The sequence below is a fragment of the Leptonotus elevatus genome, chromosome 10 (assembly GCF_054856555.1).
Source record: "Leptonotus elevatus isolate MCC_2025b chromosome 10, RoL_Lele_1.0, whole genome shotgun sequence".
In the NCBI taxonomy this organism is placed as follows: Eukaryota; Metazoa; Chordata; class Actinopteri; order Syngnathiformes; family Syngnathidae; genus Leptonotus; species Leptonotus elevatus.
The window spans coordinates 13,266,428-13,292,127 of record NC_141248.1 but is presented as its reverse complement, the minus strand read 5'-3'; the positions used below and the strand labels follow the sequence as shown (position 1 = coordinate 13,292,127).

General features: G+C 38.2%; 1 protein-coding gene across 1 annotated transcript; it reads right to left on the bottom strand.

Moving 5' to 3' along the window:
* Window positions 1-5,723: 5,723 nt before the first annotated feature.
* Window positions 5,724-23,997, bottom strand: c1ql4b (complement component 1, q subcomponent-like 4b). The gene is made up of 3 exons (XM_086087011.1): window positions 23,704-23,997; window positions 22,128-23,309; window positions 5,724-6,187 (listed from the first exon to the last, which is right to left on the bottom strand). The coding sequence occupies exons 2-3, from the start codon at window positions 22,665-22,667 to the stop codon at window positions 6,008-6,010; spliced, it is 720 nt and encodes a 239-aa protein (XP_085943137.1). The 5' UTR covers window positions 22,668-23,309; window positions 23,704-23,997; the 3' UTR covers window positions 5,724-6,007.
* Window positions 23,998-25,700: the final 1,703 nt, after the last annotated feature.

The window sequence follows — 25,700 nt, the reverse complement described above, 5'->3', positions numbered from 1 at the left end:
AATAATATTTATGATTTATGAAAAAGCACCACAGATTTTTGTTGTTGCAAGATTGATTTTTTCCGTGACCAAGCTTGTGATTTAATTTATTTGCAAGCATATAGAAATCAATTTACCTATTAAAATTAATTGAAATACCACACACACACCGACCCCCCAAATCACTCAATTTTTATGTGTTTTTAATGAATAAATTAGCTCTTTAATCAATTATAAAGTTCCTGTCGCGGAAACCTTGTTGTGCAAATATGGTCTCTTGGTACTTCAACTGTCTAAAAAGTGTGTGTGATGCATATGCCACCTCTTCCTCACTCCAGAAACTTGCAGGAATTAAGTCGCCTGAAGATTGAAAGTCTGTATCCGGATTTTATCACCTTTTTTTTCTGTCAAAAAGGAGTGAAGAGAGTTAGGTTAGATAGATACATTTGAGTAGGCCCAGTTTGTAATTTTTTTTTTTTAATGTATATATTTCTCTCTCTCTCTCTCTCTCTCTCTCTATATATATATATATATATATATATATATGGAGTTAAGTAGAGAGCATACATGTTAGGTGCAGACCTTGAAAAATTGGATTTTGAGGAGGCATATACACACTGAGTACAATGTCTTGTTCTCTTTGATGATGCAATGTTAATGGTTGAACAAACAATACTCTTTTTGGAGTCTCCTGAAACGGATTTTGGAGGTACGAGGACTCCGCTCAAAGCCATCCATATATGATTTATGGTGGTTTTATTACACATCCTAAAATGATACAATAAATAATAGATTGTGCGCCAATGCTCTTAATCAGGGGTGGACAACCTAGGGACTGTGGGGGCATATACAGCCCTTGGGAGCATTTAATCTGACCCATCATGCAATTTTAAATTTAAATAAAACCTGTGAGGACCTGTCATAATATATAAACATTTTAACCAACAAAAGCTCTTAGCATACTGTGTAATAACCAATACAGTACTGTATATGTTTGATTATCGCAGCATATATTTATTTTCACAACTGTATTACGTCCTCTTGTTACATAACCATCAAAATGTACTCAATTATAAGTTAATATAAATAATCTTAACATGAAATATGGAATAAAGGAAATGTCGACAGCATATAGACAAGTCTGATTGCGTTCAGCTCACTGACCTTTTTTACTTGTTCTCATTTATTCGTTTGTGCGCGCTCGTATATGTGACCAAAGCTAATTTGCAAAAGTCCAAAGACAACATTGAAAAGTGGAATGCAACTGGTATTCCTCAGACTGCATGTGTATGTGTGAGTGTGTTTGAGAGAGCGAGCGAGAGGCCTATTGATTATTTTAATCCGTCTATCTGTGAGTCTGTGATCCTCTTGGATCAGCCTGCCACAGAGGGATTGCTAATGGGGCTGAACGCTTCCCTCCTCAACCCTCGCTCCCTGTCCAATTAACTTAACGCTGGAATCTGCGAGGGGGAGCATTGGGCTGAGGGCAGGGTGGGGGATGGCAGCCCCCACACCCCCATGTCCAACAGCTCAAAAAGCTCTCATCTGCTCTACATTCAAAACTCCTCACCAAGAATGGTATACTCACTCCTTACTTTGATTAAAGATCAAGCTCTATGTCTTCATTTTTTCCTTATTTTTTTGTTTGTTTTCTAAGCATCTGGAAGCATCAGAACGGACAAAATTCAAATAGGGCAACTTGTGAGCATAACAGTAAATGTGCAAAAGGTAAACATCGCTTAATGACACAAAAATGCAATCGTCGTCACAATTCACATGTACATCTCTACTCATGTCAACTTCAACCTTTGAAAACAATAAAACATTTGCGACTGCTTACCATACAGTGGACTAAACTTTGAAGCACAAATAGCTAATAGATAGATAGATAGATAGATAGATAGATAGATAGATAGATAGATAGATAGATAGATAGATAGATAGATAGATAGATAGATAGATAGATAGATAGATAGACAGACAGACAGACAGACTGACAGACTGATTTATAAAGAATCATTTGTTCATATAAAATGCAACTGCAACTTGCTCCCAATATTTCATTTGCTTTTATGGATGGCCCCTCCGCACATAAAACGTGGGATCGTCTTAATACTTCAATTTCAAACAGATAAAAGAACAAAAACTATATACAGTATATGTCAAGGAATTACTTTTTGTTTGTTTGTTTGTTTTTTGGGTAAATTTGGCAAATACAAACCCAATTCCCAAAAAGTTGGGACACTATACAAATGGTGAATAAAAACTGAATGCAATTATGTGGAAGTGCCAAATTTAAATATTTTGTTCAGAATAGAACATAGATAACAGGTCAAAAGTTTAAACAGAGAAAATGTATAATTTTAAGGGACAAATATGTTGATTGTAAATTTCATGGTGCCAACAAATCTCAAAAAAGTTGGGACGGGTAGCAATAAGAGCTGCGTAGGAAAAAGGATCCGGGTATTGAAATGGCCAGCCTGGAGTCCACTTCTTTCACTTCTAGAGCACATTTGGCGCATCATAAAGGGGAAGGTGCAACAAAGAAAGCCCAAGACAGTTGAACAGTTAGAAAGACGGGTGTTAGACAAGAATGGGACAACATTCCTATTTCTAAACTCGAGAAACTTGTCTCCTCGATCCCCAGACGTTTGCAGACAGTTGTAAGAAGAAGAGGGGATGTCTCACAGTGGTGAAACTTTTTTTGAGATTTGTTGACACCATGGAATTTAAAATCAACAGTTTTCCCTTCAAATTATACATTTTCTCAGTTTAAACTTATTTAATACAATATTACAATTTGGCACTTCCACATAATTGCATTCAGTTTTTATTCACACTTTTTGGGAATTGGGTTTATACTTTTCTCTTTTTTAGAACTAAAATGGAGAAAAAAAAACATCTGTTGAGTGTCACAATTTGTAATGTAGAAAAAAGGAAAACAGCTGTTTAGATATTTTTTATTATCACGTTTCATGTTGTTCAAGTGTTGAGAATGCCGCGTACAACCAAGCTTACAAAGTACAGTGACAACAAAGGACACACACACACACACACACCCACAGGTGACAGCGGCAGAAGACACCGCTGGATGCGGCATGGCACGCAAAAGGAATGTTTGTGTACCACCTTCCATCAGAACGGATTCACATCCACAGTCACGCTCTTAAGCATCACTCACAGGGGCCGACAAGTCTCTGGCACACGTCAAGCGCTACAATGCATGTGTTTCAATGATAATTTTGTTTTAATAGTGATATATAATGATTTGGATACATTGGCATATTATATTTCTTGATGCAAATTTTCAATATGACATGCTTCTCTTATTCTGCTACCTCCATCCAGAACCTCTATCCCCCGTTCATCTTTTTATTTTTTTAATAGACACAAATGACATCCATATACATTCAAAGATCCAGTCCCTGGTTCGTGTTTTTTATTCCCGCAAATGTCGATTTCCTGGAGAATCCACGTCGGACTGCACGAGGATCAGCTTTTCCGATTTGAGAACAGTTTCATGCACGGAGAGTGAAAGGGAAACGGAGCACGTAAGGCACAGAAACACATGTGTATGCTTGATACGTGTCAATCAGTCGCCTGCATTTGAAAAACACCTTTACTGAAGTACATTCGCAAGTAAAATGAATGAAATAGGTAGTCACTTTGCTTGATTTTGATGAGATACTCTTTAGCGTAACATAAAGCAAAGTAAACATAGGTTCTGTTCAAAGCTACAGTAGAACAACTACCTGTACAATAAATACCATTTTGAATCTTCAATTTTCTGCTTTGTACTGATTTTCGTATGAAACTTTAATACACAACTTGGGCCTCAATGGAGATGTGAGGTCGTGTTACCCTCTCGTTGCTGAAATTGTGGAGAAGAAGGCACGCAAAACCATCCACAAACATATTCACTATAATGACCTGATAAAAACTGGAATGTCTTTTTTGTGTGCGTTTTTCATGTTTCACTGACAAACAGTCTCAATCCAAACGATCACTTCCGTGGTAACTGAAAAAATATATATCCATGGAACCATTTGTTCTCAGCTACATTCGCTGTGGAAAAAGGTCAAACTAAACGCAATCAACAGACATGGCGAGCATGTTGCATCGTATTCATATTTTTACATTTTGCACAAAAACACAATATTTTGCTATGATTTCAATTCAGTTGGGGCATATTTTGATAACCAACCTTTCCCCCAAAATATCTTTTACTTTCTATTGGCATGACAAGCTCTTACCTGTGTGATGATGTCGGTCAAACTGAAACTTCTACCTTAGATGGATTATAAAAAAATGTGTGCAACGGAGTCAGACACATTATCAGTTACAATATTTTAGGGGTGTCAAGCGATTAAAATTGATTATTCTTTTTATGACCTCAATAATAATGCATCGGATTTATATAGCGCTTTTCTAGACACTCAAAGACGCCTTACAGTGGAATGGATACATTATTCATGCACTCACACATTCGCACTGTAGTAGCGGTAAGCTACTTAAGTAGCCACAGCTGCCCTGGGGCAAGCTGACGGAGGCGTGGCTGCCAGCGTGCGCCTACGGCCCCTCCGACCACCACCAAAAATTCGCACCTTCCATACACCAGTGTGAGTAGCACAATAGTTAACTCATGATTAATTCATTTTATTTCATACTTTTTAACATAAAAGTGATTATTTTTTTACATTAATAGAAATATGGCTGCATCTTGAGTCATCGGTCCAGAAAAAAATCATAATAATTCATAAAATTGAGCTAAAATTAGTGCTGTCAAAGTTAAAAAATTATCGCATTAATCATGTATTAATGCAGATTAATCACACTATTAATTTTGACCGCAGATTATCCTTTAGCTGACAGCGGGATGGTTACGTTAAAGGTAGCACAGGTTGTGTTTGAGCAAAAAACATAACTACATGCATTAAAGTATGCATTAAAGTAAAACATTTAATAAATGTTTGCATATGACAGTGAGAATGTTTGTTCATGTCAAAATATTTTTTCCATTTTAAATTATGCAAGTAATTAAATGATCAAAAAAAGAGGAGGATGAGCGTGTGCAGTGGATAATTTTTTTGAAGATGCCCTCATAACATTAAATGTCGAAAAAAAAATACAAATAACAGTTGCTCTTTAAATTTGGCGGGCAAAAAATGTTGATAAAAAAGCCTTTTTAATTAAGTGATTAATCGTGATTAACCAAAATTCTAAGATGTGATTCATCTGATTAAAAAATGTAATCGTTTGACAGCTCTAGTTAAAAGGAAAAAGATGTACTGTACTGTACTGTAAAAAACGATTGTGATATTGATTTGTGTTTAGGTAATTTTTCTGCCGCTAGATGGCATAATCGCATTTGTAAGACATTGGTGACAGATCAGTGCATTTTTCTTTTCATACTAAGAGCTATCTAATCTTTAACATGAAGTAACTTGTGAAATTCTGCACATTTTTAAAATTGTAAAATACAACTTGACCACAGTCTCCACAAATATATGCATTATTATTAAATTTATTCCTGCTAAATTTTGACGTGGACGTGTCTGCTGCGTTAGAACTGGAATTCCCCCAGCATAGACTTTCCAAGTAAGGGGTCATTAATCACACGTTTAAAAAATTTGTGGTGTTAAAGGAACTTTAAATTAATTAAAAATGAACGCGCTAATTTTGACACCCCTAATATATTTATAACCCCCCCCCCCTCCTCCTCCATCCCCCGCCCCCCACCAATGCTGAAAATGTATCAGCATGAGAATAACAGGCTGCTAACGCACACTCTGATGGGTGGACGTCTTGTCTAAATTCAATTCATTTGTGCAATGTGCGTGTGTGTGTCTGAGCAAAAGTGAAAGACGCCGTTCATGGCACAGAATTACAACTAACCAGGTGTTTGTCTGAGGTAAATGTTAACTGATGAAAAGACAATTATATATTCTTTTGCTAGAAACTCTCTTCCAAATTGGCAATGAAATCACAGCCTGTTAGACGCAGAAGGGCGATGGCGGAGATTAGCGTGTCAGTCAGGGTAGATGAGGAAGCCGGAGAAGGTGCTGTATTTGTTGGTGTTGCCGCCGTGAACTTTGCCGCCGTCCAGTTGCACGCACACTTCGTCGCCGACGTCCAGGTGCAGGATGACACTGTTGGATGCGTAGTCGTAATTCTGGTCCGCATCTTGGGCGATGGCACTGGCCCTCACCTGATGAAAGGAGGGGAGGTTAATAAAATCTTTGGGGGGGGAAAAACAGATGAAAATGGTGCTCGCTTGTGGCGTCACCATAAAGAGAAAAAAGTGGCTGCAACGACAAACTGTAAAACATTTATGTTTGAGTGTTTTCCAATTTCAACAGCAAGTGAACACCAGTCTGCTCCAAGGTAACAATGACATTTTAAATCTGTATCAGAATCTTGGTGTGGTTTCATCTCAGTTGTATTCCTGTCCTGTGTTAAAAAAAAAAAAAAATCATTGGTTGAATCTTGTCACAGAAGAGTAGACTGTTCTGAACATTGTGCACATACCAGCCACAACATTAGGTACACATGCATCGTAATTGAATAAGATCCAATGATATTTTGTAAAAAATAATAATAATCTGCTTTTCCAAATATGATAATGCTCAAAATTGATTGATGCTGTCCAATGTATTAATTTAGCAATGTATGGAATTATTTTGAAACCTCCAAATTTAAGTGTACAATTTGACGTTCCACTGGAAAAAAAAAAGCTTAATTTTCACATGATTGAAATGCAGTAAACTGATGTAATTATAAAAATAACTGAACAATAGATGTAACTTTTTTTAAATCATGTTCAACCGATGGACGTGTTCAAAATAAGTAGATAAACTGAAACAAAATGTTTTTTCTCCCAGTGAAGCAAATCTTTAAAAAATAAATGAATAAATAAAACATGCCATCATAATGCGCGATTTTAGAAGGTGTGTTTTTGTCCTTTTTTGACGCCACGACAAATGTGTACCAGTGACGTAAAATTAGGCCTCTTAATGAATAGATAGGTTACTTGAGCTCGGCCGTTGTGTCGCTGTGACCCGTCCTGGCTTGGCGTCTCCCTATCTATGTGAACTCTGGCACACTTATCTAGTTAAAACCAGTTAAGACCATTGGGTCACACATTGTCACATGGGCTAGGCTGTGTGCCCCCCTTCAAGACACTATAAAAGTAGAAACCATTTGGACAGATTAGACCTTGTTCCGCATATTAAGAGGAAAAAAAGGCTCCACAGTTGTGTACTCAAGGCAGTTAAACTTAGAATATGCAGTTTTATGGTCGTTACTGTTAGTATAATATTGCAAGCATTAAAGAGAAAAGGAAGCAAGGGATCTCCTGAACCTTATTCCTGATTTTAATCATGTGCAACCAATGTTCAAATGAACTCATTCACCGCCATTGACGGCTATAGACGTCAAAAATTCATTTAAACTATTTCTAGTTTAACATTTTTTGTTAACAAAAGTATAAAAACCTAGATTTTTTATATTGTATGAGAACACATATAAAATTTGTGATTAATCGTGAGTTAACTAGTGAAGTCATGCGATTAATTACGTTTAAAAATTATAATCGCCAGATGCTCTTAATTTTTAATAATTTTTTCTTCAAAAAAACATTATTAAAAATGTAAAAGATTTTATTTTCATTTTTTGAAAGAAAAGGTTATTAAAAATTAGGAGCATCAGGCGATTAAAATTTTTAATCGTAATTAATGACATGACTTGTCTGACTAGTTAAGTCACGATTAATCACAAATTTTATATCTGTTCTAAATGTACAAAAAAATCTAGGTTTTCATCTCTTGTTAACAAAAATGGAACCAATGTTAAACTAATAAAAATAGTTAAAATGAATTTTTGACGTCTATAGCTGTCAATGGCAGTGAATGAGTTAAGTATATTGTTTTTAAAAATGGTTTTCATGGGGCCTAAAGGTCTTTAAATGTTTGTGGTGTCATATATGAAGACCAGAGAAAGTCCATCCATCCATTTTCCATTCTTTCTGCTTATCCTGCTGAGGGTTGTGGCAAGCTGAAGCCTTTTCCTAGCTAACATTGGGCAAAAGGCAGACCCGGTACCAATTTAATCGCAGGCAACAGTTCCACATCATCCTTGAGTGGGCACTGAACCTTGTCCTCTCTGCACACCAGTCAGACAAGTGAACCACTACACCCTGCGTAAATAATTAAAAAATAACTCATCAGCCGTGAGGCTCCATGCACATGTTTACACAACAGCTAACAAATGGGATCTAATGATGTCTCCGCAAGCCAGGAACGCTCTCATTAGAGCTTACGTGTAACCTGAAGCCGCCGACGCAGCGGCTAAATGTATTGTCATGTTCATTCCTTCCTCACACATTCAGACACATTTCATCCAAGGATTTATTCAAACACATTTCAAGGAGGGAAAATTGTCACTGTGATGGCGGATAGGACAGCTGCATTCATTATGCTGATAGGCGGTCCTTATTTCATCCTACTCTGTAAGCAAATCTGTTTATAATGAATTGCACCATCATTGGGTGAGGAACCAGCCATCCAAGCACACGATTGTGGGGGGGGGAGTAAATGCACATACATATTAATGACTGCAATTGTGATCCTAGGGCTGCTACTACGACTTTAGTCCCGTCTTCTGCACCATTGTATGGGCTAATTCTTGAAAATTGGTAAATGAGACATATGACACAAGTCTGGCAAGTGAACTACTACACATCCATTCACATGCAAACAATGAAAATACATAATATATTGTAGGCTATATACTATATAGTCATGTAAAGTACTTATTTGCAACAGTTGATATCACCATTTAAAACAACTCGTTTTGTATGGTATGTAATCAGAGTACAAGTACATAAAACATTACTTTGAGGAAACAAAAAGAAGACTCCAATTAAGCTGTTTGTCACTTCCAGATAGAGTCGAAATTGAAGTTGGGTTAACAACAAAATGTTCACGCAAAACCATATTTAATCTGAACAAAAGGCCACAATAGCTAAATGCTAACATATAATGCCAACACCATAGGCAGGCTAACCAAAATGAGCTTAGATGTTACGGTAGGTATGAACCTTCAAACAATTGCTACTTTTGCAAGAAATTTGAAGAAATTTGGAAAAACATCTGCACAAGAAATGGGAGCACAAAACATCAAGAAAAAGCAAAATATGTGAAATTTGCAAGGATCGACTGCAATGTATTTTACAAAAAAATTATCAAGGCTACCAAAAAGACTAGTGCAGTAGTGACAAATAATAAACAATAAATTTACACTGTTTTATAGGCTGTACACTGATTTTATTTCATTTTGTCAGTGTCATTTATTTAGTGCTGTCCCATGAAAAGATATAATTAAATATGTACTTAAATATATACTTTTGTGGGATACTGTAGGCCTACATAAGTAAAATACATACTGTATACCTAAAAGAAAGAAAGAAAGAAAGAAACCAGTTTCTCACCACTGTAGGTTTGTTTTTGAAAAAATGAATCTAACCAAATGATTTAATCAGGATTTCACAAACACCACAAAAAAGTCCTTATTGCAGTTGTCTGCAATGTTTGTTGTTGTCTGTTGAAATTTTGCGTTAGTTTTTCATCACACATTTTCTCATCTTAAGTCAAGAATATCAGACGTCCCGTTTTTCTGTAATGCAGAGAAAGGCTCCAGCAGTCATTAAGCTTTTCCGACTTCCATTTGATTACAAAGAAAACTCAAATCAGTCCTCCATTTAATGATTAGCTTCCTCTTCTCATTTCATCATTTTAACCCATTACACAATCAATTTCTCTGTGGAGACAATTGCTCTATTTCAAATACGTGAGTAATTTCATTCTCCGTAGTAAGACAGAAACAAATCGATACATCCCCCTTTGCTTTCATTCAACGCACACCACCACACTAATTGTTGCCTGTTCGTCCACACCTCACCCACCCGCATCATCCCTCACCCGTTCGCACCGCCGTCGCTCCCTCTTCATTCCGGGCCCATCTATCCATCTTTTTGTGTCCTTACACTTCAGTGGGATGCCGGTCACGCACACATTTTCTCTCCTCACCATGGCGGTGTTGGCGGGAGCAGCGACTAAGCATGTCCCTGTCCGGTCTAAATCGGATTGATTAACGGCGTGCTGCTGTGGCAGGTCTCGTGGGGACCACAGCCCACCCCCCCCCTACCCCCCCTCCCACACACACAACCCACTCCTCCCTACATCCAGATGCACCAGGGTAGGCTATACACACTTGCAGGCTTCGGTAATTGGTAGTCGGACAGCCATGGCAGCTCGGCGCCTAATAGGGCCAACCCCTCAATAACGCTACACAATCACAATAAATGTGGGATAGGCTGCAATGGTCAAATGGACCCATGAAATACTAGCAGGAGGTACAAAAAAAAAAGGAAAAAAAAGAACGCATTCCCCATCGTTCTACAGGAATCGCTCTCGTCTTTACAATGAAGTGTGCTGCAGAACATATGGGATAGCTTTTTTTTTTTTTTTTTGCATTTTATTGGGGAGACTGTTTTGCTAGGAAGGGACAGAACAATTCCCCGAAGTAGGACTAATGGGTTTTTGGAGAAGTATAGAAGGAAAGAGATTCTGACATCTTGTACATCCAACATCTGTCTACATGGTTGAATGGTACAACTCCCCTGATACTCTTCTCAGCTGAGTTGCAGGCTGACAGGCGGCTGGAATATGCTGCAAATAAACACTATGCCATTTCAATTTGAGCTTTTTTCTTCTGTGCGTTGACATGTAGACCAATTGTGTTTTAAAATATTGTTTTTGTTCACGTACATTGTTATGCATCCTTCAATGCAGAGGGAAATGCTCTGAGACATGTCTTGCTGTAATATTTGAGCTAAAGTCTTCTTTTTTTTTCTTTATCGAATGGTCATCTCTTCTCTTAGGTGCAAATGACAAGAATAACAACAAAATTGTAAGGTTGTGATATTACTAAAAGTACACTGTTAAAATGTCTCTTCAATAAATAAATACATTGAGAAAAGCGATTGTTGGATCAAAATTAAATTGCTAATAAAAATTAAAATGCTCTAGATCAGGAGTCACTGCCCTTTTTGAAACTGAGAAATTAACTTTAATTAATTATGTTATTATTAATAACTAATGATCAATGATTTCTCCCAATAATTTAACAAGGTAAGAAACTGAATATCAATATGCAACCATTTATTGATATCCATCTCTGCAATTGTTTACATTCTCAAAAGATCATTTCTACAACATTCCTAGGAAATCACAATGTCGCATCACTGGCAAGCTATTTTTTAGAACAGCAGCAAGTAAAATAAATAAAATAAAGTATTTCGTTAAGATTGTTCAAGCATATCTAATGAAGTGACTGGTGATTATATGTCCGAAATACTGTAGTTCTTTCAAAAACACTGCTTTTGGTAATGAACATATTTTAATTATAAATAATGAATTCAAATCTATTGGTTTCTATTTTTATTTATTTTTATATATCTTTCAATTTTAATGTGAAAAAAGTGCTCGTCTGAATGGTCATTATCTAACAGTCATGCCAAGCAATGATATTAATGGAGGCTTATTAAAATGGCCTTTTAAAAAATGAACATCATCTAATTACATTAGCTAGCCTAAAAGGACACCTTGTTATTAATGGCTTTTTATGGTTGACTTTCTTAGCGACAACACGCGTGTTAGCCATCGTCGCCTCGGTCAGTGGAGCTGCTGACATTTAATGTGTTTTTGTCCCCTCACTTTTATGGTTAATTCATGGCCATCCATTTATAATCATTTTCATATAGTATTCAAGGAGTTTCTGAACTTTTTGTTGGTAGTAGCTGTGATGGGTTTTACTGCATCTAAATTAAGATCTTTTCAAGTGTTATATAATATACAGTACATGCGTTTTAGGGTTAAAGGTCACGATTTAGTTCAGACCTTTAACAATGCTCATTCACGTGTGGAGGAAGTTGACCTCTGAAGACTTTTTCTCGAATTGTTGCAGTTGTTTCCACTTATTATGCCAATTGGATGCTTCCCCCTGCGCCCCCCCCCCTTCCACTTCTGCAACATTTCCAGCAGAGATTTGTGAGCCCGTGTGCAGCACAGATGAATCTAAGCCTCTGCTGTCACTTACAATGACGGTGAAAGTGCTTGTTTCCTGAAAGTGGGCAGGAGGTGCTGAGACTTAGGGAGTGAGAACAAGTGAGGAAAGGAAAATCCGGATTATTGTCAACAACGGAGTGATAGTGACAAGGAAGTGGATTTCTGTCGGTGGGTCTAAAGTTGTTGCGCTTGATCTTTCGCCGCCGGGAAGATGGGGCACCCCGAGGGACAATAGAGAAGATTACGCTCCCTCCACTTTTCATGTAAGAGGAGAGTGGATGGATGGTTAACTCACAATGGCATTTACACCAGTGGTGTGCAAAGTGGATGCCCGTGGCGACTGGATGATTTTGATGCCCCCTGAAAAACAATTTGTCAACAGGCGGGGAGGCGCAGATTGAAATGTTCCCAATTTGATCCCCCTCAATCACAACCGGATTTGCACCAGCTGCATTATGATAACCGTTACCTGATTACTAATAAATAAGTGTCCTGGCATTGAACAACAAACTATATTCTTGCATTGACTCCAGTTAGCATTTAGCCTAGCTCGTGCGTTAGCTTAGCACAAGCTCACGGGGTGTAGGGCAAGCCCCTATGCCACCATGTGACATTATATTTGCTACTATATAGTGTGTTTATCTGTTGTTTATCATATGCTAACGCTGATCATGCTATTAGATAACATTAATCTGAGCATCTTACAAGACTGAAGCTAGCCTACTTAGCATTTTTGCCAGCCACTTTGTTTGACAAAAAAAGCTGGGTGGTGGGTGGAGAAATTAAGTATGAGAGCAGTATTGTTTAAAATCATGCAACTAAACACGGAATTTCGGAAAACATGTTAGCGGACTTCCTGTCTATGCAGCGATAAATAGCATAACAATAAGCTGATGATTACATTTACTGGTTTGAAGCCGGAACTTGCTGAAATGCTATTTTCTTTATGTCTGGTGTCTTTGGACAGAAGTTGGATATGTAGATATGGGGGAAAAAAACCTACATATTGGATATTGTTATCTTTGGTACTTCTCAAAGACATCTTATGCAAAATGAAAGACTTTGTTTAAAGTTGAGACAGTTGACTTGTTCTGGTGTCCCCTTTCGCTATTTGCAGTATCTGTTTATATCAGAATACGTTAAAACTTGGATTTCCTTCACGAGACTGAGGAGAAGGCCCACAAAGAATGATATTTTTTTTCTCTCCACTTTTTTGTTGTTTCAAAGTGCTTCTTAATCCTCCGGTAATAAAACTGACAGGATTGGTTCACTGTGATGTACGGACCTTTCACAGCGGAGCAAGGCCATTGAGACGGCGGTCTCTTAAACTCACCACAGGGATTGTTGTTGAGGGTGAACTGGAAGAGAAGGGCAATTTGATTTTTTTTCCCCATTTGGTTAAAGGTGCCATGTTCTTCCTGCCTCTATACTCTCGACCAGTCAGAGGTTTCCTGTTTCCATTATGCAGGTTGACAAGGAGCCTTTCCTGCACCCTCTAATTGGCATATAAATGCTAATATTTTTCCCTGACACTCAAGACCCTTGGTGTCAAGATGCTGATTAGAAAGTCTCTAATTGGCTGGAGTTGGACATCTTTGAGGGTAAAGGAGGAAAATTAATCAGATGAAATGGAAAAAGACAGCACTTGATTTATAATAAATGTACTATTATCTTATACTACACTGTTTTTGCTCTGCTATATAAATTTATTAGAGCACCAGCGTCGCTAAGTGCTTTAATGCGGACTCTTTCAATTGTAGCGAGCTATTGACGTTTTACCATTTTGAACAGAGGAATTGAATGAGGAAATTATTATTATTTTTTACAATTTTACACCTAAATTTCTGAAAAGCCAATTAAGCAAGCAATTTATACAGCGTAATGTTCTCACACTAATACTAACATTTCTGTCATGGACACAAATACATAACTATGGTTTGACATGTTAATCAAGAAAAAATAATGAGCTATTGATTAAATGAGGACAATTACTTATTATAATAATTATAATTATATAATAACATATATAAAACATAATGTTATATTTTGGTCATTACAAGTGCTGTTAATAAGCCCAAATATATATATAAATGACACAATTAAGTGAAAAAAGACTGATATACAGTATGTTGTGTTAAGAAGTAAATGTACTGTAGGATATACTGTATGTTATTTTCATTATATTGTGTATTTTGACAAAACGCCGCAATGACTCAGACCGTTTCTCTATGTATATATCAAATCTTCTAAAAGTATAGTTGATTAGAATACTCTATCAATGAATCTTTTATAAAAGGTAAGGGTCATTTACAGACAAAAAAAAACCTATTCAATACAACAAAAGAATGGAAAAGCTTTTGCCTGTCAATGCATGTCACTGGCATAGATAGATGAACAAAATATGGTAGATTTATTGTATACCAAATTCCAAAGCAATTGAATAAAAGTGAATAATTTCCAGTTGCGCAACTAATGTGAGCTTGGTTGGGGATCACTGTCTTCGACACTGTAATTAGTAGCCAGCACCTTCCACATATCGCACCTTTTTGGTGTGAGCATCTGGTCCGACATATAATTACACGTACACTTACACCGATCATCCAGGTACATCAGCACAAACTAATCACATCCAATTGGAGAACTGTAGCAATGAATTTGATCATCTTGGTCAAACTGAAACAATATGATATATGATATATGAGAACAGTTATGTAAGCTTACTTAGCAACATGACAAAGACAAAATGAAGCTCCTCGTATGATGCAGCGCAGTTTTACATTACAATGAGCTCAATTGATTAAGAAAATTAACAAGCAATCAGAGGTGGGTATCAATGAGCTACATCTATTTACATTTATTTTTTACTTTGGGGACTTTTGACTCCATTTGACCAATCACCAGAGCCAGGAAGTCACGTGTGCACACAGAAGGAAAGTTTTCAAAGTGACTTATTTACATGAACCATGAATAAATTAATAAAATGGATGGATGGACTATGAAAAAGAATAACTACTATGTTATGTACTGTCATTTGTGTGTGCCAAAAATGTCAGCCTTTCAAGCCTACAAGAACTCCACTTGTTACTTGAGAAAAGATGTTGAGTTTTTTTTCAATATAATCTCTTGTTCTATTTCACGAACGTAAACAAATAAACTATTTCTAGTGACTGAAAACTTTATGTTATTTTATACATGTTTATTTGATTATTGTTTTAGTTAGAGCGATATTTTTGGGCAATATCTGAAGTCACACACTCCTATTTTATATATTTCTCTATAGACATTCTTGCCTATTCATGTTACACACTATGTACTAATTACTTGAGTAGTTTTTTGTCTCCGAGTACGTTGAAGTAAGTCATTAATTGGTGGACTACTTTGTATTTTTACTTGAGATATATTATTGAAAATTAACAGTACTCTTACTCAAGTGCAATTTTTGGCTACTCAACCCACATCAGGAAATGAATTGCCATTTTCAAATGTATATTTTCACATTTTAGATATAGTAAAGGTGTGTTTATTTCAGCAATATTGATTAAAAAAAAATTCAACAATTGTGAAAGACAATGTAAAAAAAAACCCACAACAGCTCATTATGTTCTTTTTTTTTTCTTCTCATTGAAATGGTTTCAGCAGGTAGTGCATTTCATTTCGCATCAATTATTAAATTCTTAACGACCAATTAACAGCTTGTAAAACTGTGCGTTATTGAATTATTTTTCTATTTCCTTACCATCTATTTATTCATAGAAACTGTTACGCCGCCTGATAACGTACAGTGGAAATCATTAAAATGTTGTTTCTTTTGCCATAGCAGTTATCGTCGACTTTTGAAGGCAACTCTTTACATACAAGGCGTAGAAATAATGAGTCTTTAAAAAGAAAGGCACCTGCAGCAGACACGGCACATATATTATCCTCACCCACACACCCAATCTTTTCCTTTTCCTCCAACTTTTACACCTTGCATTGTTAAGGCCGAGTCTCCGCGGAGCGCGTGTCAGAGCATTTTGTTGGCTTTAATAAGGCCGCTGCCTTATTAAAGGCAAGGTTTATCCAGCAGTCTCCTTGTGCTGTACATGTTTGATTCAACTTGTTGCCACAGTCACATAATGAGGTCACTCAATGTCAAAAGCAGAGATGCATTTTTGGGCAAAATATAGACATGTTCCGACTGGTGATGTCATCGCGCGTGGTTGCTACCGGGCAGCCAAATGGCCAACCTTGTGCGCTTCTTTTTCGGACCAGCTATAAATATTCTTATTATCGCTCCATGCTCATCAGTGTAAAGGGCAAAGTACAACTGGATGGTGAATTATATATCAATTGAAAAGGTCGTCTTCCTCAACACCTATCTGAATCTTGAATTATGGGAGACAGGGAGAGAGGAGAATTTCTTCCACTTGAGATCTGAAAAGTCAACTTGCACATGGCAATACTTTCGTCATCAGTTTGTGATTGTTTCATGCATCTCTACTTTCCGCTTCAGAGGACACCGGTGTGTTTGCGCTCTCCTTCTTTGCCCAGTCTCATGTGGAAATCCATCCATCTCTACCGTGGCTCACCTGTCTGACTGCCGCCTGTCTCTGCAGGCGTCCCTCCCTCGCCCGTGTCTTACTCTTGTCCCCCCACTGACAACACAGTAATCATCACCAATCTGATGCTGTTCATACATGCACATGATTACAGTCCTATGAAATATTTATTATATTGTTAGGATAATTTGCGGGAACATGACAAGCCTACATTTCAACTAATGACAAAAGGTTATGACTGTAGTTGAATTGTATTACGTGAGGGACAATTAGTCGTTAGGGTTTTATAGGGATATCTTTTTGCTAGTGGTGAGTTTGCCTTTTGCTGAAGGGGCAAGTGTGTTAGTGCCCTACTTAATCCAACAGATGGTGCTGTGGTGCTTTAAAAAATATATTTCAGCAGAGTTGCAAGTACAAATTTAGACTAAATTGTTTACTTGTTTACGTCACAGCCATTGAAAAGCATTCTATCTATTTCAAGACCGACAGGACAGTGTGTTTAATGATTACATATTCACCAAATCTACCAAATGAAATAATAGACGCTATACTTTTACCATGAAAAAAAAGTTACATTTTGCTTTTTTACATTATTTTATAATCAGCAGTAGAACAAAGGCAACTTTAAGAAAATGCAACTGTTTCTCCCACTGGATTAAAATGGTGGATTGCTGCCATCTACTGGTGGTTGTGCATAATTAAAGTTGTTTCTGATATTGAAATTTACAGTGAACAGTTAGGCGCTGAAAAACAGAATTGACAAATATTCTAGTTAATGGTAATGAATGAGTTTTAATAATGTTTGTACCTTAACTTATAGTTGAATTCGTTAGATGACCAACCTCATGATCCAAGTTCCTCATTTTTCCAATTAAGGTTATTGAAATGCCATTAATCTGGACCAGCACCCCCCAAAAACACAATTTCTGTTTGTGTTTTAATAAGAACAATAGCACAGTATTATATGAAAACAATAAACAAAAAATAAATCTAAAGAAACAGTGATATGACAATTATTGTAATTAATTACTTAAATTAGTATCTGTGTGTTCCTATGTGCCGTTTGGTATTGGTAGAATCTGGAATTGATTGTGTGTGAGCCTGGATCTGATACAGCAGTGTTCTCATTTTGTATTTGTGTGTTTGACCATTTGTTTTGTTCAATAAACAAAGAATACATCGGGGAATGCGGCTGTCCTTGCCCACGTACAAGGGCATTATTGTACTTAACTTGCTAAAAACGGTTCTCAATGAACCAAGCATAATGAGCAATGCGGCATTGTGTCTCAAGTTTGAACGCCTGGATATATTTTTTGTGTGACAATAACGAGTGAAAATACCTCGGCAAGATGCTTTTCCCCAAAAAAACTTTATAGCTGTAATTATTTTGCGCAGATGGAGGCACTAGCCATGAAGATAAATTTGCGTGGAGATTCATTTTTACCATTGACACAAAATATTCAGCTCATCGTTTTTTGGGGTATGGCATCATTCATGGCTCTAAGACCTTTGAAAAAGAATTTGGCGCAGATGATGTAACCACAGTCATTTGCTTTGTGAAGTATTAAAGGCTTTTTGTCTCGTCGGGGGTTCGGCGTGAGAGCAGACTTCGACGAAGACGGCTGGCGGTGGTGCCATATTTCCATTAAGCTACCATTTTAATCAATTGCAACATATTTTATTTATTTATTTATTTAGCGTATTACATTTGCAAATGAACAAATAGTGGGTTGTTGTGAGTGAGTTGTGTTGATAATGGAATTACAATATTTTAAGTAAAACACCAAACGATGCAGTGTCTGGTAATGTAAGCACAATGCCTTTTTTTCCCCACCATCTGACAGTGATGATGTAAAAGATAGAGACAAGAATGACAAAATTGTAGAAGATAGAAATTGTACTCATTTTGTGGTGTTTAATTACTTAGTGTGTCATGTACATAAAATTAACAAATCAATTATTATTTTGTGCAAAAGACCATTCACTGATCGAAATTAAAAGTGACCCATTTTCTTTCAGGACATGAGTGGATGTTATTATGAAAGCCAAAAGCTGCTTGGCTCTTTATTTAGTAAGAGGAAAGCCAGTATGCCACTACTACAAATGTCTTTAACCTCTCTAATAATCTCATTGGTAAGAACAAATCTCAGAGGTACAAAATGCCAATTTGAGAAAACCCACGATATTAACATCAGTACAAGATAAAAAAATACGTTGTAACGATTGTGTCCGTTAAGTTGAACAAGTTTTCAAGGTTGCCTTTTTGACCTCACGTGTTCACAAAAAATAGACAGTAAAATGGGAGGGAAAGATCAGCGCTGAATTGGGTTAAATAATTTAGCTGATGGAAAAGATAATTAATGGGGAAAGAGTCAATAGGCAGTGTGGGCTGTAAAAGGGTATGTGTAAGGAGGGGCACAGGTTGAGTGGAGAAGATCTCATCTAAAGTCTATGAAAGATTTAACAGCAGAAGACGACAGGAATGACTATTTGAAGTCTCCTAATTTTGTGTGGAATTGAACTGCCTTCACTCTTTACATTGCGCTTTATAGACATCTTGTCACATCTACGAAAAAGGGAGTTTTTATTTTTTATTATTATTTTTTTTTTACAGGCTTTTATTGCTCACATAAATCCTGCTCTATAAAAATGCACGTTTTCATCTGAAAAACCAAACTGAAGCAGGCATTGCTTCCAGTGGAGCGTCAAAACAAACCACTGTTACCAAGTGATGAAGCACTGCTAATAGTGCTATCTAGACCTTTTCGCTGCATGACCTTGCGAAGTTCACCGCCTCAAGGAGCTTCGCCATACGTATCAGACCTCAACTAGAAACTTGCATCATTCTGCTGTCCATTGATAAACTGGAAGACAATCAGCTTGTGGCCAATGTTGGCTACTCTCATGCTAACATGGAACTTTAGGACTAACAGGTCATTTGGGCCGCATTTTAGCATGCTACAGAAAGGGAACAAAAATAGACAGATGCAGACGCAAAATGTTTCACCCAAAAAATTGTGAATAGGTGATGTGGTGATCAGTTTATTATGCTACAAAATCTCCAACAGACTATCATCTGGTGGCTAACGCTAGCTACTATTCCGCTAACATGGAACCTTAAGCACAATTCACACTGACTCCGGAACAGCCATGGTGCGTTTTCCATACGACTGCAATTCACACCGCGTGCGTTGCGTGAGCTGTCCGTGTCCGGAAATCTGCACCCGCCAGACCACAAAATACTTTGCAAGTAGGTGAATCGGCCATAGTTTATCGTGCTACAAAATCACACTTTTTGTTGAACAAAATGATGATATATTGGCTACTGTAGGAACTATAAATCATCATACATAAATCCCATGACATGGGCTTGGTTTTTAATCATGTTTGCTTCTGCACAAGTCAAGTAAATTGGGCATTTTCACTCTTTGTCCAGTGGGGGGCGGTATTGCATCTTTATGCTTGTTTGCAATACCAACAAACGGCCCTCTATGGAATGCTAATGCAAGAACTGGCCAAAGCAACAATGTTTTTTTATATTTAGCACACAAGGGTGAGATTCCAATAAACAAAGTACAACATGATGACAGTTTAGTCATGGCTCAACCACCTATTAATAACTCTGTGAGCCTGTGACAATATCACAAAAATATAACAAAACAACCGAGCTTTGAGTAAATAGGTAGACCGACCATCATCCTTTGAGGAAATAGATGCAGCACCTAAGGGCGTAGTTCACTAAGATGTACGTGACCACAAAGAGATTTTTTTCCATTCAAGCATTTTTTATAACACATATTTCCTAATGTATCCTCATCGAAAAAAGCATTGGGTTTTACAAATCAGGAAAAATATTCCCCAAAAGATGGAGCATAAAAAAAATCTGTTCAAAATTCTATGCCAATAGTATCCAAAAACACATTTAATGGGCAGCTGTTTTAAATTGTAAAAAAAAAAAGTCTATTTCACAATGTATGCAAACAGTGAAACAGTCACTACGCTCATTTCTTTTGCCTCATTTTCTTGTTCAAGTATGTAAATCAGTAGAGCGGTGAACAAGAAACCATCAGCCTGGCAGCTGCTGTCAGCTGTTTCACCAAGTAAATTATATACTGAGCCATCAAACACAGCCATAATTTGACTTGGCCTGTTGCGATGCAAAGTATATATTTGTTATTCTCTTTTCCTGGTAATCCCCAGGATGTCAGTTTTCTATTCGCCATCACACGTCAGAATCAGAGCTCCTCAACAGAGTGAGGGTTTGAGGTACTCCAAGCTTGTCACAAATTTCCAGATGGAAGCGTTCAAGGCTTTTTGCTAGACATTTGTAGGCTACTTGTTTATTTATTAGCGTTGAAGTTGCAGCTCCTCAGAGGCCAGTTGCCAGCTGTTGCATGCCGGCTTTGTTCCACCAAGACGTGAACAATTGCTATCCCCGTGATCGCTTGCCTGTCAATCTCAGCTCGACTCTCCTTGCTTGCGAGCTGTATAATTGTTTGTACTTTTTGTAATCCAATCATTTTTAAGCAGCTTTGCTTCCCACTTCAGGTTGATTCAATGTTTTTTTTTTTTAAATGGCAATTAACCAAAAGAAAAAAAAAAGTGTCTCTCGGCACATGAAGCAGCTCCACACATTAAAGAAAGCCAAGTGAACTTCACTTGATCCGATCTGAAAATCATATGAAGGTCTAATACATAAAATGTCCCCCCCAAAAAATGACAGATCACCTCCCAATGTAGCATTTTTCCTTAAAATTGCGGGAAATTAATAGCAATTTTCTATTCTTCTATTTTCTAGTTCCTGGTCATAAAATGGCAACAAGAGGGCCATCGCAAGTACCTTTGGGTATCGGCCTGATTTCGGTATCTGGTATCGGTACTCATCCATCCTTAGAAATTGCTACACATTTTCAGCCAAAAACAAAAACATTTAGAAAGAAACATGAGGTTGGCTCACTTGATTTGCTTTAGTGGGCCACATAAAATGACGAGGTTGGACAAATCTGGCACGTGGGTAATGTTTTGGATTGATTAGTGACCAATCAAGGGTGTAGTCAGCTTTTTGCCTTGCTCAGCTGTGATTGGCTTCACCTTCCCTGCAAGCGTCAATAGGATAATGGAACCACATTTCATTTCCGGTCATATTTGTTCATTTATTTATTTTTTAAGTCAATCGATTGACATCCTTGAAATATAGCCCTGAGATACCATGACTGTGACTTCTGTGTTAAATATTCTACAATGGATTCACAAATTCTAAAGGGGTTAGATGGCGGTATCATCAAAATGCAGTTTGTATCCTGTGTGCTATTGACTAACATTTTTTTTTTGTATCTACATTGTTATTGAATAAAACAATCTGCTCCTCCCTCCCAAACAGCCAATCATCTGCCAGCTGAGCGTTGATATCGAGCCAACCAAGTCGCATCGATGTGGACACCAAAACAAACAGGGATCGGGACATTTGACGGTCATACACACTCACCTGTCCGTTCTTCTTGAGGTCAGCCCACATGCTTGTCCCATCCCCTCCTCTCATCAGAACGTGGTAGGTGAAGTAGTAGATGCCAGGCAGAGGGCAGGTGAACTTGCCCGTACTGGGCTCGTAGTAGTTCCCCACATTGGTCACCACGTCATCAAACTTCAGTACCTCGCTCCCTTCGTGTTGTTTCCGCAGGCCGGCGTAGAATGCAATCTTGGGGGTGTACAAGGAAGGGCCGTAACCACCAGGCCCGGGCCCCGGCGGCCCAGGTGGACCTGGCTTCCCGGGCTCTCCGGAGGGCCCCTTAGGGCCCGGGGGACCAGGAAGTCCTGGGTTTCCTCTGAAACCCTGTTTGCCCCTACGGTTTGCCAAGTCTGGGGGCTGAGGGGAGGAGCCTGTCAGCTCTCCTTGAGGGGGGGTAAAATTGTCGCACACCATCTTGCAGCTCCCCAGCATCTCGTAATGCGTGCCCCCACCTCCAGACGCGCCCCCTTTGGTGGTGTGGACCAATAGGGGGATGGCCACCAGCAGGACCAGGACCATGGCCACGCCGACTCCAGCCCCGATCACGCGCTTCTTGCGGCTGAAGCGGGAGGCGGCCAGCGTGAGGAAGTCCTCCTCCCCCTTGGCTGGAATGGTTGTGCCGGCCAGGCTGAACTCGGGGTGGAACGTCACCAAAGGGAGATTGCAAGCGTGTGTGCTTGTGTGCGGGACTGGTAGTATACGGGCGGATTGTTGCTCGTGTCAGTACATTTGCCGTCAATCTTTTCCTCTTTATAAGACAACGTAAACACTCTCAACTTCTGCACTGGCAAGACTTCCTGAATGGTTGTTGTTTTGTTTCAGGCCACAATGCTCTCGCGTGTTGAGGCTGAGAAAGCTGTCAGGTGGGGTCTACAGTATTCCCACTGGGGTTCATCTCACCCAGCACATTTGGGGGATGGCGCTCACTTGACTGTCCACTGGAAACTGGCAAATACGTGCTCGTTTATTCCACCCAAATTGTTTTTTCTTTTTAGTTTGACGGGTTGCCGGATCGATCTAGTATGTCGTCCTCTAATTTTCCATTTCAAATGTGAATCTCTTACAGTTCAGAAACACCCAGATTTTGAGTAACAAGGCAGTGCATGAGGAAAAACATTTGAAGCCATTTTTGGACATCACAGCGCAGTCTTTCTTTACGATCTGCAGAGAGAAAACATTTTATACGCACATTATTAATACTAAGCAATTAATGTAAATAATCATCTTTAATTCAAAGTGGTACATAGATTACATACCATATAAACAATATATTTCTCAGATGTATTTTTTTATTGATTACTTATATTTCAAATTGAAAACATTCATCTCAATATTATTCACATAGGCCTACAGTGTATCTATATAGGCTATATTTATACTTTGGGGGCTTTCATTCACTTCACATTACACAAACTCATCTTGGAAAATCTCTACATTAAAAGAGCGGGACGAAGTAATTTAAAAACAAAGTAGTTGTGCAATTTATTTCAAGTTAGCCTCATTTGAATCATGCGCTACAACAAAGTAAATTAACATTGTTATATTACCAACTCACCGTGGGTGCTTGTTAATTTGTTTCCTCATGCTGCAGGAATAAAAACCTCCCAATAACGAGTCCGACTGAAGTTGACCTGCGACGTAAACTTTTTCTCTCCTAACTATTAAAAAAAAACACAACAAAAAGAAAGGCAGCGGAAATAATTAGAAGAGTGTCACTTCAAGGCACCAAGTCGCGACTGCTTTTCATTTTAAAGTTGACGAGACTTCCGCCGCCGAGCGAGCTTGCGGTGCGAGCAACAGTTTCCTCACTTGTTGTATTTTGTGCGCCGCTCCTCTTTCCTCATCACAATCCGACTACGACTCCCTCCCTTCTTCCATCGTACCTCCCTTCTCCTCCATCACTTACACACGCGCGCGCGCACACACACTTGCACGCGCATACAACCACATGTGACCTTTTCCGGATCCCGGCATGTTTAATTAGAGCTCGTCTTGACAAATAATTATGTAAAATAATACTGACAAAAATGCAGATGCGTTGATCACTCGCAATGTTTGATATCAATCTCTGTGTCATTCTTTTTTTCTTCTTCCCATTTTCAATTGGCTACCAGTGTAGGGGGGAAAAGCGATTTTCTTGTGGGGGGGTTAACACCCAAAAATTGCATACTTTAAATGAATCGATATTAAGGTTGTGAATTTTTTTTTTTTAGATGTGCCACAGGGCTGAGTTTAATTTTAATATTTACATGACCTGGAAGTTTGATATCAAGCATGACTAAATATGCATATAGCTTCTTACTGCCACAATGAACAAAACATCACCCACTTTTTAATTTCTGACTTTGGATTTCCAATTACAAATGGGGGAAAAAAAGACAAATGCACAGGTTGATAATCATCATGATATGATCATGTTTCCTCACTGGATCCTGTCCTATAGCCAACATTGATGCACAAGATGCTGGACTCATTGCCAGCCAATCACACAAGCAACCATTCACACTCACTTTCATGCCTAAGGGCAATTAAAAGTTTCCAATGAACCTATACAAGTTTTTGGAATGTGGGAGAAAGCAGGGGAGAAGCTAAAGCCCAGATTTGAACCCTCAACCTGAGAATTGTGAGGTGGATGTGTCAACCTCTCGTCTGCTGTGCATATTATCTTAATTCAACTTGTGTTTATGTTGTTGTAATCTACATAATGAGAACTACTTACCAAGTTTCTGTCAGTTCCAAGGACATCATTATTGATTTTCTGTCTATGACCTTACCTTTGAGGCAATTGCCTAAAAAGTCAAAATTTTCAGAGTCAATGCGTATCTGGGCTGAGAAAAATAATGTATCCATCCTAACTGCCCACACATTTTTTTGTCTTTTGGGTTGCATGCTGTTGTTAAAAGTGGTTAAGGCCAGAAGAACAATAATATCTACAAATTGGAATTGCAGAAGAAGAGTTCATAGAGTCTTTGGTTACACTACATATAATGTTGTGCTTGAAAGTTTACATACCCTTGGGGTACGTAAACTTATGAGCAACTGTAAATGTACAAAATCTGGCGCTTAATGACACAAAAATGCTATGAATCGTCACCAAAATTCACATGCACATATCTACTCGTGTCAACTTCAACCTCTGAAAATATAAAAACAATTGCCACAATATTTGGAATTTTATGGGCATTAAGCCATTTCCTCACATGCAGTGCTCTCATAAGTTTGCATTACCCTATCCAGCCTGTTTTCCATGTTGCCCACAAGCAACACAGGTGTTTCAAACGATCAGCTAATCAGCAAGCTCTGCATGAAGCCTGATAACGATCCTCAGCTGTGTTGGGCTGGGGAGACATGGACGGCTGGACTCAAGGACCGGGGCTGAGAATCAGTGCCCTAGGGCAGTGGTCCTCAACCCTGGTCCTCGGGGACCGGTATCCAACCTGTTTTCCATGTCTCCTACAGCCAACACAGGTGGGAATCGTTATCAGGTTTCTCCAGAGCTTGCTAATTAGCTGATGATATGAATCACCTGTGTTGGCTGCGGGAGACATGGAA